Source organism: Monodelphis domestica, chromosome 1 (genome assembly GCF_027887165.1).
Source record: "Monodelphis domestica isolate mMonDom1 chromosome 1, mMonDom1.pri, whole genome shotgun sequence".
Classification (NCBI taxonomy): Eukaryota; Metazoa; Chordata; class Mammalia; order Didelphimorphia; family Didelphidae; genus Monodelphis; species Monodelphis domestica.
In genome coordinates, this window is record NC_077227.1 from 679,694,750 (window position 1) to 679,714,886 (window position 20,137).

Sequence of the window (20,137 nt, forward strand, 5' to 3'; positions counted from 1 at the left end):
ACATTCTAGAAGATAAAGTGGGGGATAGAATTCCCAGCAAAGGGTAAATTGGTGAGATTGGCACTGTGTTAGACATTGTGGAAGAGACAAAAAAAAATTCAGTCCCTGCCAATGTGACCTTCCAATATTTTTACTACACTACTCACAGATGTAACAACCCCTCACAGGAGCTTCACAGGAGAAGCTCCAAAGGGATAATGTCTATAAGGTGTGATGTAAGCCTTAAGGTACTCAGTGATCATCAGGTATTACTATTATATGTTGCTTAGAAAGGTTGGATAGTTATTTCAGTGATGCTATTTTTTAAGCAAAAAACACTTTCAGATCTCCTCTTTGGAGATGACCTCCAGAGGATAAGGAGCAACGTTTTGAATATCGTCAATGGTTTTTGAAGATTAATTTAATTTTTGGAGTTACAGAAGCATCACTCACCTTTTCTCTCCCTTCCCTAACATAGATTCAACAATAACATAACTGTGGGGAATCAGACTGGTGTATCTGAGTTCTTCCTTTTGGCCTTCTCTAGCCATCAAGACTTTCTGTTCCTACTTTTCCTGGTGGTGTACCTGGCATCCCTCCTTGGAAACCTGTTGATTCTTATGGCTGTCAGTTCAGACCCACAGCTCCAAACTCCCATGTACATATTCCTGGCCAACCTGTCCTTGGGAGACCTGTGCTTCACCTCCACCACAGTCCCCAGATTGCTCTATTCTCTGTTTACTAGAGATCAGACCATCAGCCACACAGCCTGCCTGACCCAAGTCTTCTTCTTCCACATGGCAGGCAATTTGAGCAGCTACGTGTTGGCAGCCATGGCATGGGACCGATACGTGGCTATTTGCCGACCATTGCACTATGCTACTGTGGTGACTCTACCACGCTGCCTAATGCTCCTGGGTGGGCTCTGGGTTGGTACAAGCCTTCATTCCCTGCTGAACACAGTCCTCACTGCCAGGCTCACCTTCTGTAGTCACCATGATATCCTACACTTCCACTGTGATATTTATCCTTTGCTGCAACTTGCCTGTTCTGATACCTCCCTGAACTATGAAGTAATCCTAATTGAGGGGAGTATAGACATCATCTTGCCTGCTGCTTGTATTATCACCTCTTATGGCTTCATTGGTGTTGCTGTGATTGGAGTTCGAGCCACTGGAGGTCTGCACAAGGCACTTGCCACATGTGGATCCCATCTAGCTGTGGTCATGCTTTTTTATGGGACACTGATTATTGTTTATTTACTACCCCTAAGTCAGGCTGAGGCTCAAGTGAGAGGTGGAAATCTAGTAGCCTCAGTTATGTTCTCAGTGGTGGCCCCTACCCTGAACCCCTACATCTATAGCCTTCAGAACCATAAAATTAAACTATCTCTAGCACGGCTACTCAGAGTCACACAGTAATGAAAAGTTCATAATCAATAATAATAATAATAATAATAGCTAATATTTGTATTATAAAAAACTTACTATGTATCAGGTATTTTGTGCTAAGTATTTTACAACTATTATCTCATTTGATCCTCCTAACAACTCTGGGAAGTAGATACTATTATTATTTTTATTTTTACAGATAAAGAAACTGAAGCAAACAAGTTAAGTAACTTGCCCAGGGTCACACAGTTATTAAATGTCTGAGGTAGTATTTCAGCCCAGATCTGATTTACTTTCTGAGTCCATGCTGGGATCTCAATCCACTGAGCCACCTAGGTGCCCCTGGAATTTACATTCTAATGAGAAAAGACAACACATAAAGAGAAACTAGGAAAAGTATCATGGAAACCTGGTTCTGGACAAAAATGATATAAAAACTCACATATCGATACCCATCTTTGTCCCAGGGGTGGATCCCAAAGCTCCTCATTGGGGAAATTGGGATAATGGTCAGAGTGGAAGCAGTATGATATAGAGGTGGTCAGGAAGTGGCATGGAGACCTGGTTCCAGGTAAGATATGGTAAAAATTAATCTATTAGAGCCAGAATCCCAGTAGCAGATTCTAAAATTCTGGAGAAATTGGAGACATGGTTTCTTTCTTTCTTCCATTCTGTTCCTATTGCACTATCATAATTTGGGGTACATCCTTGACATTGGGTAGTTGACAATATTGTCTAGAACAATGCTTTACACACAAGAGCAAGTTAGAATCATACAGTCCCAAAGGTCATCTTGTCTGACTACTACCTGAAACAGTAATTCTTGTCTACAAAATTTACAGTAAATGTTTATCTAGTCTCTGTTTGAAGATCTCTTGTTTAAGGAACTCACTGCTCATGAGGCAGCCCTTTGCTACTTTTGATGGATCTAGAAGTTTTTCATGAATTAATGATGAATCAATAAAGATGGGATTGCCTGCCTTAAAATGTTAAAAACCTCAACAATGCCACTACTTGGACAAGAACAAGATAACCAAAATGTTTCAAAATAAGAAAAGATGGAGATAAAACTTTTAAAAGGTGGGAGTTTATGGATATGACAAAAAATAGAATTGTTAAAAACAAGATTTTTTATAAAACAAAAGTGAAAGTCAAAGAGTTTCACAAGTAGAAGATGCTTTAAAAATTAACTATACTAACTACATCTCTCATTATACAGATGAGGAAAGTGACTTTCAAACAGGTTGAATGAATGAATGAATGAAACATCATTTATTAAGCACTATGCTAAGAGTTGGAGATATAAATTTGTTTGTATTTATAAGCAAGATAGTCCTTGCCTTCAAGGGACTTGAATTATAATGGAGAAGATATATTAAGGAAAAGTAGAAAAGGGATGTGTAAAAATGGATTGGAATCCAGAACTTCAATCCCCACAAGCCTTTGCTCCACTTCCCCAGAATGCCTTGTAATATCACCTGGGCCGAGATCGCGAAGGGATTTAACCTGATTGCAAAGGCTCTCTCTCTCTTTTTGGACTTCCGTTTTGGAGCAGATGCGGCTCTTTCCATAATGTAGGTGAGGTCTTGTCTAGGCCTCTGTGGCCTAGGCACCACGTGTTTCTTATCCTGTATTTTCTTTAATCCTTAACTTTTAATAAACCTCTAAAAAATCTAATACTCCTTGCAGAGAGAAACTAATTTCTACCTGCCTCAGATACCTCAGTCTCCTCTAAATTTTAATCTTTACAGAGGAGAGATTCATTAGTTGAAGCACTGTTTAGAAATGGCCAGGAAGTGATGCAGAGGCCTGGCTCTGGGCAAAAAAAACGTAAAAGTTCATCTATCAGAAGAATATACTGGTGGCAGTCCATGGTTCTGATTGTGGGGAGGAGTGGGGACAAGGGGAAGATAAAGAGGATGACAAAGGTAAAACCACAGAGCAAGGAAATTATATAATGCTCCAAATTCACATGGTTAGTTAATGACAGAGCTGGAGCTAAAAACCAGGGCTCCTGAATGCCCTCTGCGGTTATATCATTATGCCAAACGATTATAAGTATCTAAGTATAATTCATGGCCCAGAGCTCTCTCAAGGACTCATTTAAGCAGAAAAATACAATCCAAGGGTCAGGACCCCAAAAGGCCAGTTTTTCTCTATGGTTTATTGCCCTAAACCAATGACAATGAGCCTTTTAGAGAACCTTTAAGAAACTGCAACTCTCATGCCAGATGTGAACCCCTCACAAAAGTGCTCCCATTGGACTGCTGTGCAGAGAGGCAGGTGATATGCGAAATGTCCTCAGGCAGGATGAAGAAGGGGAGGAGAGCAGCATCCTCTGGCATGCATGGCATACCAACAAAGTCTTAAACCCTAGAATAAAACTGCAAGGAGATCTTAGGCAAGGTTCATATCCTTGGAAATTGGTAATAGGGTACTCAGTTTCTGTATTTACATTACATATTCAATGTGGGAATCAAATGTGGGACAGCCTTTATATCCCCAACCACAGAAAATACAAGATACAAAGAACACACCAGCATTCAACAAATACTTAAAGCATTCAACCCATTACACTCATTGAATTCCCTTGTAAGACAGGCACTTTCTGAGATTGATAAACAAATATTCTCCATTCATTTCCCATTTCTGCTGTTAAGGTTATGTAATAATATCATACAGGTTTCATAGGATTATACAATTAGAGGTAGCAGAAATCTTAGTGGTCATTTAGTCTAACCTCATTTTATAATTGAGAAAATTATGGCCCAGGAAGATTAAATGTCTTGCTTCAAATCACAGATAGTATAGCAAATTTCTGTCAGGATTCAAATATAGGTCCTTTGGTTCCAAATCTAACATTCTTTCCACTGAAATATGTTGCCTTTCATGTCAATGACCAGATCTCATTGTATCTCATGGCATGACTTTAGATGTTCAATTCAATAAACATTGATTAAGGTGCCTACCATGTTTCAAGAATGGTGTTAACTATTAGGGATGCAAATTAAAAAAGAAAGACAGTTCCTGCCCTCAAGTTGCTTAAAATATTAGAGAAGATGAAGCTGGAAAGGGAAGTGGGGACAGCAGAGGGTACCCTCTCCCCAAAGTAATTTTGTTCAATGAAGTTCAAATCAAGCAGAGCTTAAGATGAAAAATGGAGAGTGAGCTGGAAAGTTTCCTCCTAGCTAAAGAAAAGCTGTGTTTAAAGAGTTTAGCTCTCACCTCCCATCCCAGCCTTCCAATCTGAGTGAGCTAGAAAAGTAACAAAATATCTAAAGTGCAGGAAAATTCCCTGTAGAGGATTCTCTTTTTATGCAAGATGCACATTAATTTTCTTCTTCTGGGATGCCAGTAACTCCAAAATGCTAAAATTTGGTATTCCCCATGAGGTAAGCTAGAAGTCCAGAAACATTTATGGTCAGAGAAGGAAATAGGAAGTCAGAAAAAGGCAGCCAAGAACCCCAGAAACTACCTGAGCACACATTACTTACCATATGCTTCTCCTGAAAAATGCCATTTTCTGTAGTAACCCTAGTCCAAATCCCATTTGTATGGGATTTTCTCCTTATTGGTGGAAATGAGTGTCCTGAATCTGTGTGAAGGGTAAGGTTGAGATGGTTTCAAGTGGGAGAGAAGAAAGCTCTTCAAGTTGCTTTGGGTCCTTCAATTTCTTCAGATACTTATAGCTTCCAGTTGTGAGAGAGAATATAGATGAGGCTGACACTGTTTCAATTTGCTGAAGAAAAGGTCTCTGAAAAGACATGAAAGAAACTGGTATTCTCCAACATTCCCCTATCCCTGGCTTATCCTTATCCTCTTATGAAAAGAGTCCATCCTATTGGGCCTCAGTAAAACATTTTATCAGAAGGGCAGTTTCTATTTCACATGCTTGGGAAAGACATATGCTTTAGTTTAGGGATGCTGGTTACAAGCTTTAGCCCACATACCAAGGGGGCTTTATTAGAATGTAACCACTTAAATATTACAGCTTCTTGGAGCCCCAGGTGAGAGTCTGGGACAGGCAGATTCCAAAGGTGGATGAGCAGCTCTGAAAAGGGTTTGGCAAGCCCTCACAATTAGGAAGGGATGCTAGTCCTCCCTGAACACTCCATCCACCCTATTGTTTGGCTTTGTTGCTTCAACTCCCCAATCATCCAGGGGCTGCTGCCAGCACTGGAGTGTTTTTTTTTTTTTCAGAAAGGTCAGAATGCTCACCATTGTCCTAATCATGATAGCAAGCACTTGGGGACCAAGCTAAGGCTAGTCAAGCACTTTCCAAATATTATCTTATTCGATGGTCACAATTCGGGGAGGTAGGCGCTATTATTATTCCCATATTCCAGATGAGGAAACTGAGGCAGAAAGAATTGAAATGACTTGATCAGTGACCCATTACCACCTAGGGTCTGAGGTCAAACGTAAATTATGGCGGTATCCAGGCGAAGCTCAGTTCACCGCGCCACCTGGTGGACTATAACTCCACCCTCCCGTTAGGAGAAAACTACTGGCCGGAAGGTCACAATGGTAGTGGGTTCAGAAAGGAAACTTTCTGATCAAGGACTCCGACCTTTCCGTTTCCGGTACCAGGCCAAGTGAGGCAGAAGTCCTAGGAAGTTGGCTGATCGTTTTTAATGAGAGTGGGAGAACGGAGAGGAAGAAGGGTCAAAAAATATCCACTGAATGTAGGAGACTTTGGACCATGTCAATAAGTAACCCTCTCCTGGCCTTCCTCGCTCCACTCCACTGAGAAATACGAAATAGCCTAGTTTAGAGCCTAAAGCTAGCACACACGGAGTCCAGAAACCCGCCCCCTTCTTGGGTAACGATGGCGGGCGGAAGGAAGCCATTGTTCTGCAGTCTGAGACATTAACAAAAGAAAACCTAGGAAAATTGGGAGGGGGAATTCTGGGAGTTGTAGTTCGAAGGCTCCCATGTCTATCTCCACCCCTATCCCCACCTCCTCCAACAGCTAAGGAGCTGACACGAGGAGGATGCGCACACAGTTTCATGGGTCTCAAGGACACTTCCTTCCAGAGCCGAGCTTTAGGCAGACTGCAAACAGGCTTAGGGTACGTCCCCCGCCACTACGTAAGTACAGGTTGGGGCGTCCGACCCCTTCTCTTCTTGGGCTCTATCACTCCAACCAGCTGGGGTCCTTCCTGAGGCTGGAATGGACCTGCCTCAAGGAGCTGGCCTTGGAGGCTTTATCCAGAGAGCTCACCCACCATTAGCCATGAACTTGGGGGTCGGGCAAGAACGGGGTGCGGCAGCCTGCGGTGAGGGGCGAAGGATTCCACATCCCCTTAGAGTGTCCCAGCAGGCTCAGCCTCCACACCTTCCCCACTAACGTTTTCCCATGGATCTGGACTATAGGCACTCCTCCCGCTTACGAGGGTGAGAATGTTGGGAGTGGGGGACAGGCTGGTGGCATTGTAGCCTTGGGGAGCTTCTTTATTGGGAGCCTTCCAGTAGGATGGAAATTGAACTGGGCTCGGAAATCTGGACCTAGACCACGGACTGTTTGTCTTTTTTTTTTTAATGGAAAGGGATTATCCTTTTCTTAGCCATACATGGCATCTACACAAAAAAATTGGTCATGGAATAGGTCATAAAAGCCTCACTACCAAATGCTGAAAAGCAGAAATATTACATGCACCCTTTTCAGACCATCATGCTATAAAGAGTACACTCCCAAGGGCTACCCCCCAAAAAGACTAAAAATTAATTGGATTTAAATAAATCTTATCTTAAAGAACTAGTGGGTCAAGAACAAAACATAGAAGCAATCAACAATTTTGTTAAAGAGAATGAAAATGAGGAAGACAGCATACCAATATTTTTGTGATGCAGCCAAAGCAGTATTTGGGGGACATTTTATATCGCTGATTGCTTACGTTAATAAAATAGAGCAATAATAATAATAATAAATATAAAAATAATTTAAAAAGAGCAAATCAATGAATTGTCTAGGCAACTAAGAAAAACGGCAAATTTAAAATCCCCAATTAAATACTAAATTAGAAACCCAGAAAAGCAAAGGAAAGATTAATAAATTGAGAAAAAAATCACTGCAGTAATAAAACAAGCTAATTTTATGAAAAAGGCTTTCTTTGTATGCCCAGAGCTTGGCCTGCTGAAGGTCTATTATAAGTGTGATTGTTGTGTGACCCGAGAAAGTTCTTGTGTTTCTTTCTACCTCTATGTATTTGTGCATTGGTATCATGAAAGGGGTATGCTCTCTGAAAAACTTTTCCAGTTTAATATTTTCTCCATTTCTTTCCTGAGTCTGGACAGTAAAGAAAACGATAAATTAGTCCCTGATTTTTGGTATTTGTTGATTCCAGAGGCATAAATGCTTACACTGAAATTTTTAACAGTTGGCTTGAGCTGGCTCCAGGATACCAAATGAAGTTAATAAATACTAAATGTCTTCTATGTGGTAAGCCCTGAGCTGAGTTCTCAAAAGCAACCTAGTTGCAAAGAAATCAGATTCTTAAGGGTATGCATTTGAGGCAACTACAGTTTTATTTATGCTTGTCTAAGAATAGGGCCATATTGTTGCTCATTGCCTATCTTGTCTCTCCTCAATTTTTCTACCATCCTCTCTTTCTAGATTCAGGCTGAGTCATTAAGGCTTCTGTCTTCTTATTGCTCACTATGATCAATCTCTGCCTACAGAGTCCCTTACAAGAACTTGAAAGTGCTTCACCCAAATTGAAGGGGATTGGCTCCCTACTGGAAATGCAGATTTGAAATTCATGGGGAGAGTCTTCTATACAAACCCCTAAATAAGGTGATGGCCACTCTCTTGAGCCCCCAACTCTTGACTCCGCATGAACAAGACTGGGTCCTGAGAATCAATGTACCTTGCAGGCAAGATCCAATCTTAGAAAGAGATAAATCAGACCTTGAAGCTGCTCGACAGAATTTTAGGTGGTATCAGTACCCAGAAGTAGCTGGACCACAAGAAGCCCTCATCCAACTCCGGGAGCTCTGCTCTCAGTGGCTAAGGCCAGAGATTCACACAAAGGAGCAGATCCTGGAGTTGCTGGTGCTAGAACAATTTCTGACCATCCTTCCTGAAGATATCAGGATTTGGGTGAAGGCACAGCATCCTACAAATAGCAAAGAAGTGGTGAACCTGGTGGAAGACTTGACCCAAACACTTGAGGAGAGAGGTGAGAATTACAGAAAGATAACAGGCTGGAAAGTAAGAGGGTGAAATAGGGAGCTAAAATAGGGAATCCATAGAATAAAGAGGGGAAAAGTTTCCTGGGATTTGTGGAGCTCCAGTATGGAACCAATGGATCAATCTCATTGTCTCCTTCAGGGTCCACTATGAGTAGGAGCATGTAGTATTTTGCCACATAGGTAAGACCATTTTCAATTGACACTGCTTTTTTTTTGATTAGTGGGTTTTTTTATTTTTGCTTTCTTTTTGAAGGGCATATTGTGGTTTAATAAAATAGGAGAAATGGAAGAGATAGCCAAGTTATCAAATTATCTTAGTGGATTCATGTCATCCCTCCATAAAGAAGTTACTGAAATTTAGTTTTGGAAATAATGCCTTGCATATATTTAAGGTAAGAGATTGGTGTGATGGGAAAAGTACTGGGTTATGATCAGAAATTTTGGCCTCAGTTCTGGCTTCAACTCATTAAAAAGAATTGTAACTTTACTTTTGGGTCTCAGTTTCCTATCCACAGTCAGAGGATTGGACTAGATACTAGCCTCTGGCGTCACTTTTAACTCTTAATCTCTGATCTTTTCTATAGTTTATTTTCAGTCAAATTAGGATTTGAAATCTGCTCTTCTGACTCCTACCATCTTTTTACTAACCTATGTTGCCTCTATAATGGTGAAATTAAGATCATTTACCTGTGAATATTGCTATCTCTGAGAAAATTATGAAATGTTTTCCTGACATATCAATCATGTAAGGGAAGACTTCTGTACTTCCAGAGTTCAAAAGGACCTCAGAGGTCATTAACATGTTAGCTGAACAGGAATCTGGGCTCAGACACTTAGTTGCTGTATGACTGTGTGGGCAAGTCACTTAACTGTCTGCCTCAGTTTCCTCAATTATTAAATGAGACTAATAATAGCACCTATTTCCAGGGTTGCTGAGGATCAAAGGATATACTTGTAAAGCACTTAACACAATGCCTGGCTCATTGTAGGCATTTAAATGTTTATTTTTTCCCAATACTATGAAAAATCTTTTACTTGAAAACCTCCAATGAGTGTGACCATTCTACTTTGGACAGGCCTCTAATTGTTAGGAAGTTTTTCTTTAAATCAGACTTAAATCTCCTGTGATAAAACTTCTACCTCTTGTAAAAAATAGACTCGAATACAGGACTACAATCCCCACAAGCCTTTGCTCTACTTCCCCAGAATGCCTTGTAATCTCACCTGGGCCGAGATCGAGAAGGTATTTAAGCTGATTCAAAGGCTTTTGAGTCGGGCTCTCTCTCTCTTGGTTCTTTTTGGACTTCCGTTTTGGAGCAGGGGTCTCTTGCGTGATGTGAGGTTATTTTGTCTAGCATATGTTTCTTACTTGTATATTCTTTAATCTTTAACCTTTAATAAACCTCTAAAAAATATAATACTCCTTGCAGAGAGAAACTAATTTCTACCTGCCTCAGTCTCCCCATTTCCCCTAAATTTTAATCTTTACACTCTTCTCTTTGTGATCAATAAACTATAGGGTAACCTTCATTTTATTTGTTCAGGTGTTTAGCCAGGGAAAGAAATCATGCTTAATGAAGTAAAAATGATGGGAACTTTAGGAGGAATTGAGTATTTCCATTTAAGAACTTCTAATAGGGCAAGAAGAAGGCTAAGCATCTGATAGTACCATAGAATTTAGAACATTTTCTTTCAAGGATTTCAGAGAGGGTAAATAGGATTTTAGAGGGCCTAAAGTTCTTCAGGGAAGTTGGTCCAAGAAGCATGGATTGCTTTTAAGAATGAAGTATTTATATCACTAAGGTAAATTATTTTCATGAAGAAGAAAAGGGGGAACTTTTTACAAACACTTTGATTTACAGAGATGCCATTAACCAATGTAGAGTGTTAAAAGACGTGTAAAGAAGATGGAACAAAGTGCAAGTTATGGAGTATGAGAACAAAAGGTCACTTCTGTCGTCAGGGTATTTGAGAACAGTATATTCTGATACTTTCTGTGAATGTGCAGATACCTGCAAGAAGTTAGGAAAATATTTGGGCAAGAAGCAATATCAAAGAGATGACAGAACCAGTGTTCAAAGTAGATGGGGTAACAATAATGGATGATGGGACAAGATGAAACTATTTAATCCTTATTTTGCTTATTTTCTCTATCAAGGAGAGTGACCTTCAGACTGAAAGGAATAGAACAAAAATGGTCAACAAGTTAAATCTGAAGATAAATAGAAGAGATGATAGAACACCTAGATACTCTCAGTGAGTTCAGTTCATCTGAGCTAAATGTCTCTATCTTTGCACACTCAAAAGAACTGGCCAGTGTGATTGCTGTAGCTCCTTTCAGTGGTCAGAAATCATGGAGAACTGGAGAGGTTCCAGAAGACTGAAAAAAGACAGATATGATGAGTCACTAAGAAGAGAAGGTGGTGGGCTAGAAACTATAGAGGCTGGCAAGTTTAACTTCAATTCTTTACACACTAAAATAGGCTAATTAAAGGATGATTTGTGAACATTTATAAAAGGAAGTGGTGGGCTTTTTTTTTTTTATAAAGACTAGGTCTTTTTTAGACTAACTTGATTATCTTTTTTAACAGGGTTACTAAACTGGTAGAAGAAGATAATGCTATAGACAGAGTGTAACAAAGCCCTTGGGAGTCTTTCATCCAGTCCTTTAGAAAATATGATAATATATGGGCTTATTGATGGTATAGGTAGGTGACTTTGGGATTACTTAAATGAGAAGATGTAAAAAAAGTCACCATTGATGGGTTAGTGGCAGTTTGCTGAGATTTCATCAATAGAATCCATTGTCCTTGATGCCATGCTGTTTAACATGTTTATCTGTGACTTCTAAAGCCAAGATAGAATATTTATCAAATTTGCAAGTGACATGAGCTGGGAAAAGAAGTAATTTGTTCAATCACAAATGCAGAATTTGAGAAGTCTGCATATTGGCATTATGTGCTTAATCTAAAAAGATTAAATTTAATAGAGATAAATATAAAGTTGCATCCTTAGAAAAGGAACCCAGAGCTAGACAGTATTTGATTTCATTGAAAACTTATTAGGTTCATGGAACAAAAGCTCAGTTATGAGTTAGCTATGTGTCAAGATGACCAGAAAGCTTACGCTATCTTAAGAGATACCCAATGCAAAGAACTAGAGAGATAAGAGTCCTAAAATCTGCTCTTCTCTGGCCATATCTACAAAATTGCCACATTTTAGCAAGGTCTTTGGACAAATGGTATTATGCCCAAAGCAAAGTTATTAGGTTGATGAAAGGCTATCCCTAGTTATTTGAAGAGCAATTGCTGGAAGGATTTGGAAAAGAGTCAAAGGAGTTAAAATATATTTGCCCAATAAATATATTCATAACTAGTATAATCATTATTGTAATTTTGGAAATTGGAAATTTGAAAGAAATTCTATTACTTCAATGTACAATACCTGAGATCATCTGTAGAGATCCCTGTTCCTCAAAATCTTTTGCGAATTTTTATAGCAAGTCATGTTTGTGCAGCAGTATCCATGACCTTCTTTGTGATTCTGAAATAGGATTAGGTTACTTTATTTTCCTTGGCTTTCTCCTTTGTAGGGATTGTGTGCATGTGTGTGTTTGCATGCATGGGTTGTGCGTGCATGTGCATGTGCTGGGGCAGTCAAAGAAGTAGTATGTTTGGCTGCTTAGCTTGGTATATCTGGGAATTCCAAGATAAAATTGGCTTCCCTCATATTTCCTTTTAACTCCCTAGCTATGAATACTCATGATGCTAGCCTTTTTCAAGTGGAGGAAAGAGAAAAAGAGAGAATGGCTCCTGAGCTTCTGACTTTGAGATCTCAGGTATGTTGGTATTTTCTTTTTCTGAAATATCATCTTTGTTTTTATGGTTTGGACTAATTTCTAATCATCATCTTGCAACTCAGAAAATTAATTGGAATCATTCAGATCATGTTGAACTTCAAAAGAAACAATCCCCATTTCTTTTTTTTTCCAACCCATTATTAACATATTTATTCACTAAATCATTCTGTCATCTTATGTGCTAGATAGTATTATAAAGAATGCCAGTGGGTCATAAGAGAACTATCTTTTGATTAAAGATGTTAATCGTGGCACTGGGAAAATAAGACTAATACATATTTAACAAGTAATTATATACTCATGTTTAACAAAGTTAATTGATAACAAAAAACAAAAACAAAGAAAGGAAAGACTAAATTAAGCACTGAGGATAAGGACAGAAGTTCTGAAACTTTAGGAAATGGTCGAATTCTTTACTTTAAATTCAGCAGAAACTTGGTAGTAAAATATTTTTAAATTATTTTAAAAATCTTACTTCTAATGGAATTTGATTGAAAGAGCCAAGATCCCAGTAAACAGACTTCCTCCAATATCCTCCCCATAATATTTACATAGGACAGCACTAGGGAGCCTTTTGGAGATCATGCGAGCCCAAATTACACTTTCAAGCTGCATGTGAGTACCTGGCATTGCTCCAGAGAGCTGAAGGAAGAAGTGTCCACATTGGGGCTGTTGGACAGAGGGGTAGGGCATGCAAAAAATGTCCTCAGTGCAGTGTAGAGGGGGAACAGAGCATCCCCCTCCCTCATGCCAGGGCACATATGCCACACCTTTGCCAACACAGACATAAGGTGTCATAATAGAATGCTATTAAAAGTCAGAACCCTGAAAGCACCCAGAAATGCTTAGATATTCTGCTTTAATCTCCCAGCTGACCTCCTCCTCCAAACCACTGTGGGAGGAGGGTTTTGTGTGAACCAGAAGGGATTTGACATTTTAGGAATCTGTGACATTCAAGGATGTGGCTGTGGATTTCACTGAGGAGGAGTGGGAGCGATTGGATTCAGACCAGAGGGACCTATACCTGACTGTCATGCTAGAGAACTACAGGAACCTAGTCTTTCTGGGTAAGAGTAGATTTTTATCTTTTGATTCAGGATCTTCTTTTATTGTCTTTATTTTCCTTTTACTTACAGGATATGAAGTGATTATCTAAAAGGTAGCAGGGTGTATATCACCAGAGATGTCTAAACATTCCTTTTACAACCAAGAGAAAGATAATTTCTCCTCCTTGTTCCCAGACCAAAAAAAAGCTTTGTTTTATATCATTGCAAATTGGCAGACTGAATATGCCGTCTTTTAGGCTTCATTTTCCATATCATGTCCGTGGGTGGAATCTCCTTAAGATAAATATTCTCCCTGGATAAATCCTGAAATAAATTCCTGCAGTAACCAGGTTCCAAAGGACAGATGAACTCTATGACTCATTCCTCCATACTTTCTTGGAGTATTATAATGAACTTTCTAACTTCAAGATCCCTTTGTTAGATTTTCCTTTTGTGACTTCTCTTTAGAGTTTGTAATTAGAAATTGAATGCTGAGGTGGCTTTTTGTCCTCATACCAAGCAGTAGTTTTTTATTTTTGTTTTTTTTTTTTTCACATGAGCAGGACTTCCAGTTTCTAAACCAGAATTAATTTTCCAAATGGATCAAGAGGAAGAGTCAAGAATCCTGGAAAGAGAGGTCTCAAAAGGTACTTGTTCAGGTTAACAAGTGAATGAAACCAAGCAGAGGGAAAATCATAAAAAGCAAAAAATCATATGATCCATTTAAATTTTGATCCAGATGATTTCCTCAAGGTCCCTCAGGTATGGGGGATGAGGGTGAAATATAACATTAATACACCAGTCCTCATACATTCTCCAAGCCAAGATAATTCTTTTACTTTTACTCTGAATCTAGTTCCTTGCCCTTTATTTTGCTTTAGACATTTTATTGATTTTCATTAGTGCTTATTACTGTTTATTACTATGCTTTAAATGATTCTTTTTTTCCTAATTCCTTCTTTATCCCAATTATTAATTATTTGGGTACTTTTATTTTTAATTTTCTGTGTTCACTTAAAGCTTTATGGGGTCATAAATTTAATGAGGCAGGGTGTTGGAAGTCATCTAGTCATACTTTTTATCTATATTATCATCTATTTTTCGTTTTATTGCCTTCTGGTCTGGGGTTATAGTATAGATAATATTTTTTTTAACTTAGGACTTCTTAATGACTCTATTAGGTCAACACACTGCAGCATTTGGAATGAGGCCTTTCTCTAGTCAAAGAATTTAAAAAGTGAGAAAACTTCTCAGTTTCTTCAATGCAATACCTTTGAATGAAAGCCACTCCAAATGAGTGGATTATGTGGTAATCTAGTCCCCACTAGAGAAGAGGAAAAGAAAGAACCATGAATTTGAAAATATGTATTACAGGATGTATTTTATAGCCAGCAGAGATGTGAGTGGGATGTCCTGGGCCTTTGAATTTACATCCAGATTGATGTAGTGATGTGGACATTGTCAAGATTAGAGAAGCTCCCTAATTCAAACCAGAAAACTTCAGGAAAGACAGACAAGTGTGTTATTATATGATGCTGAGAGGAACTTTAAATAATCAATATTTACATTAGGATCATCTAACAATTTCAGTAGTTAACTTCATAAAAGAAAGTTCGATAACATTATAACCATAAATAGCAGGTTAAGTGGCATCCTCCAGAGATGGCTTCCCACCTCTCCCTTTCCTATAAGGAAGGTCCCATCTTTGACATAACAGATATTCCCTCCTTTTCAGGGGTTTCTGGATGGTGATTAGTGTGGAACCTAAGTATTAGCTGCTTCCTCCTCTCTCAGCTCTGTGTTTGGGAACCTTTAGCTCAGTAATTGGTTGAGGATATTAAGACTATACAATTAGAATGTTTCCTTCCCCAAGATTACACATCAAAGGGAATAAGCATAGCACCTAACCCTAGCAGGCACTTAATCAGTACTTGTTGATCAATATGATGTCAGGTGATGTGAAGCCATTTGAGTCCAGATAGTTATCTGTGCACTTATTGGGAAAAGATGATGAGATTGTAACTTATTTTACAAGTAAAAGACAGCAAGAAACAATACAAGGTACTAGCTAGTTGATATAGAAACCATAAGCCATACACTACAGACCATATCATAGCAATCACAGTTTTGTAGCCCCTATAACAGAAGCCAAATAAATGATTTTTATGAGAGTTCCTTGCACATTGCCTAATTGTTTCCATTAGTTTTCTCTAATAAGCTATTATTTCTAATATTTTTAATAAGCAATTCAGAGATCTGATTTCTTGTTAATTTTATTTTTGGTGATATTATGATAATGGCAAATTGAAGTTTCCTCCCATTAAATATTTGGCTACTTATGCTTATAGTGTCATTAAACTTCCTTTTATGAAATTGCCTACTGAAATTATTTGTTACTCATAACTTAAAAATTGCTATATATTGGTTATTTAAAGTTTCCTTTTAGCATTATGTAACAATGTCATGATTTGTCCATCTTGAGGTTTGAATTCTTTTTCATTTATTAGCATCACTGCTATTCTTACTTTTTTAGAAAACTTAAATTTTTGTGAAATATTTTGAACTTACCACTTAATGTTAAAATTGCATGTGTTCGAATGCATTAAGTGGATTTTATTAAGGTAGAATAGTGATTTTTAAATCCATTCATTAAATATTCTTTTTATCAGGAGCATTCAAACCATTTAAATTTTGTGTAGCTAAGATTTAAATTTGTTATGTTCTCTGGTTTTCTTTTCCCTCTTTCATATTGTGTTCTTTTCTCTCAGGTCAAAGTGTTCTTCAAATTCTCCTAAATTTCTTCTTTCTAGATTTAATATCTGTTCTTCATGAATCCAGATTTCTACTGCATATTTTCCTTATTCATCTCAAGTCCTTCTTTCTTTTATTCCTAGTCCCACAACTTTCTACCATAAAAGTTAAAATTAATAAGTAGAAAAATGAGAAGACATGGCAATTTAGTAGAAAGAATGTTTTCAGGGATCTAAAACCCAGTCTATTTGTGATTCTGACATGTCTTAACTACATGTCCATGAACAGGTCCTTAATTGCATGTTGGATCTTATTTTGCTCATTAGTAAAAGCTCTATTTCACAGATTTGTTGTGAGATTAAAATGAAATACTGAATATGAAAGTCCTGTATAAACTTAAGAATTCTGCTAATGCAAGGAATAGTAATTCTTATTTGTTTTTGTTTTTTCTTTCCCTTTTGTATTTTGAAGACAATTTTCCTTTTTTTTAAGTTAAAATATAAAATTTGCCATATTACAATACTTTTTCTTGGCTTTTATAAAGAGACACAAGATTTTTACAATTTTTATTTCTTTCAGCTTGGGACATTGGGACTGAAAGCAAAAAGTCAGTTTGTAATCCATCCATTTCTATTGAAGAATCATTTTTGGAAAGACTTAAAATGGTTGGTTCAAAAAATTCTCAAGGACAAGATTGGAAATGCAATGTCAAGGCAGAGAAGCAACAATATATTTGGGAGAGACACTCTGAGGAAGTAATGGTAGCCAACAAAAAAAATTATGGTGATGACCAGGGATGTAATAAATTTAAGAAAAGTTATAACTTGGAGCCAATCCTTTTTCCACCAAGAACAGATTTTATGGAAAAGAGACTCCATAAATATTATACACATGATATAGTATGCAATGAGTATCCAGATATGCTTAGATGTAATATAATCCCTTCAGGGAAGAAACTTTGCAAGAATAATCAATATGAGGAAGATTTTGGTCATTTCTCAAATTTTATGCAATATGACTTACATAATGAGGAAAGAGTGTACAAATATAATGAATGTGTGAAGCCCTGTAATGAAAGTATAAGCATTACTCAACATCAGGGAATTCATACTGAAGAAAAACGTTATAAATGTAATGAATGTGGCAAAGCCTTTAGCCGTAGCACATTCCTTACTCAACATCAAAGTATTCATACTGGGGAGAGACACTATAAGTGTAATGAATGCAGTAAAGCCTTCAGTCAGAGAACCCACCTTGTTCAGCATCAGAGAATCCACACTGGAGAGAGACCCTATGAATGTAATGATTGTGGAAAAGCCTTTAGCCAGAGATCCCACCTTGTCCAGCATCAGAGAAACCACACTGGAGAAAAACCTTATGATTGTAATGAATGTGGCAAAGCCTTCAGGGACAGCTCATCTCTTATTCGACATCAGATCATCCATACTGGAGAAAAAACATATGAATGCCTTGAATGTGGAAAGGCATTCAGTCACAGCTCAACCCTTACTCAGCATCAGAGAACACATACTGGAGAGAAACCCTACGAGTGTAAAACATGTGGGAAAGCATTTAGTCACAGCTCATCCCTTAGTCAACATCAGAGGATCCACACTGGAGAGAAACCCTTTGAATGCAATGAATGTGGAAAAGCCTTCAGTAACAGCTCATCCTTTACTAAACATCAGAGAATTCATACTGGAGAGAAACGTTATAAATGTAGTGAATGTGGAAAAGCCTTCAGCCAGAGCACCCATGTTATTCAGCATCAAAGAATCCATACTGGAGAAAAACCCTATGAATGTAATCAGTGTGGAAAAGCCTTCAGCGAAAACTCATCACTTACTCGACATCAAATAATCCATTCTGGAGAAAAACCACATGAATGCAATGAATGTGGGAAAACGTTTCGGCACAGCTCTTCTCTTAATCAGCATCAGAGAATTCATACTGGAGAGAAACCCTATGAGTGTAGTACATGTAGGAAAACATTCAGTTGCAGATCATCACTTTGTAAACATAAAAGACTCCATATTGAGAAGTTATGTAAATGAAATATGTGGTAAAACTTTCAACAAGAGCTTATCCTTTATAAATACCTGAGAATTGCTACTGAAATGACGTACAAATGTTTACTATGTTTTCTTATAAAGTATATCTTTTTAAAAGTTACTTCATTAATCATCTGTATTTTCATCTTGTGTGGGTCCTAATTACTAATAAAGATTGTGACTCCTTTATACTAAGTCAGTAGGCCTTATTATGTTTTATGGTCTTACAGAGCAAGTCTCCCCTTCACCAATCAGCCTTTTTTCCATAAAAGAATCTCGTATTTTTGCCAGTTTATTTTTTTTTAACATAAATTGTCCTTTTGTGTAATAAAAGAACCATGAGATAACAAATCTAGTAGTAAATCTAAATTATTTAACTACTAAATATTGGGCCTTTTACTGTATTTATTTATCAAATCCTTGTACAGAGGTATTCCTTCTTTATTCTGTTATAATATTTTATAATTTTAAAAAATTTCTTAGTGGGCTACTACCCAAATATTTGGGGAGTTTTGCCATTAATGTAAATTTCTTTTCCTTTTAAAAGCTAGTTAATTATTTTTATTACAAGTATAATATAGTTGTTTTTGTCAGGTTTAAATTGCATCTCAATTCCTTACTGAGCTAATCTCAATTTTTGTTGAGAATTTGAATTTTTCTATATACAGAAGGGTGTTTTCAACCTTTTTATTAACAAGATTTATCCTTTTAACATCTTTTTCTTACTGTCATTTCAAGCACTTCTAAAACTATGTAAGAAAAAGAGAAAAATTTTATTTTACCTTTTTTCCCCCAGTGGGAAAGCTTGTTTCTCTGTTACACTTACTTTTTTTGGTTTTTATTATTGTGCTAATAAAAAAAAAGTCCTTTTGTTCCTCTGTGTGTCACAAATAGGTGCTGTATTTTGACAATTTTTTTTGTGTTTTTCTGATATTAGGTTGTAGACTTGGGGCCTTATGTATAAAGTAGTATTTTAAGTGAATCCTTGAGAATAAGAACTGAGATGCTGTAGGCACAAATGAAAGAAAAGCACTGCTCAAGCAATAAAAGAAGTGACTTTCACTGGTATCAAAGAGAGTAGGCGATTTCCTCCTTACTGAGGACAGTGAAAAGTAATAATATCCCTCCTATAGACCAGTGCAATAGAATTGACAGTCCTTCCTGCCCTGACCCTAAGGGACTACAGTATTAACAGGATAAGGTTTTAGTTAGAAACAATTGAAATGTTTGTAAAGTGCTTTGCAAATTACAAAATATTGTACAAATAAACTTATTTTAAATGGTTAAATTTTGAATAAAATTTTGTGAAAATATTTAAGTCAATTTATGTCAATTGGTATTGGTGGGTATTTTTTAATCATTTAAGGCTTCCACTTAAGTAATTTCTCGTGATGGTTAGACATTCAATAAACATTTATGGAGCATTTATCATACATCAGGCACTGTGCTAAGAGCTAGTTGGTTCTACACAAAAAATTGTGAAATTACTGATAAGGGCCGATGGAGATCTCGCCAATGGTGATTCTCCATATAGACCTGGACCTGAAGTCATTCTTCACACAAACTGAAGGGAGCTTTCCAGTTTGAGTAAGATACCCTTTTAACTGGCTTCCTGACTCCACCTCGCCATTTTATTGTCCCTCTCATAACACAAACAAATCTTAAAAATATTAATGGGATTTTAGTACCCCATTTCCCATTTGAACTATTATTCATTATTGTACAAGAAATGTTATCTATACCAATAAGAAAAGGAAAAAATTGAATTTTAAATTAAATATTAATATATCTATATCACATACCAGTACTGTCACAAAGATCAGGCACTATGACCAGGTGGGATTTCTACTAAGAATACAGGACTTT

The 20,137-nt window shown here is 37.4% G+C and overlaps 1 protein-coding gene across 1 annotated transcript; it reads left to right on the plus strand.

Moving 5' to 3' along the window:
- The first annotated feature begins 599 nt into the window (after positions 1–599).
- Positions 600–19,591, plus strand: LOC103105708 (zinc finger protein 570-like). Its single transcript, XM_056818408.1, has 7 exons — positions 600–1,268; positions 5,868–5,965; positions 8,094–8,551; positions 12,314–12,402; positions 13,364–13,490; positions 14,033–14,116; positions 16,800–19,591. Exons 1-7 carry the CDS (start codon positions 600–602, stop codon positions 18,272–18,274), a joined length of 3,000 nt encoding a protein of 999 aa, XP_056674386.1. The 3' UTR covers positions 18,275–19,591.
- Positions 19,592–20,137: the final 546 nt, after the last annotated feature.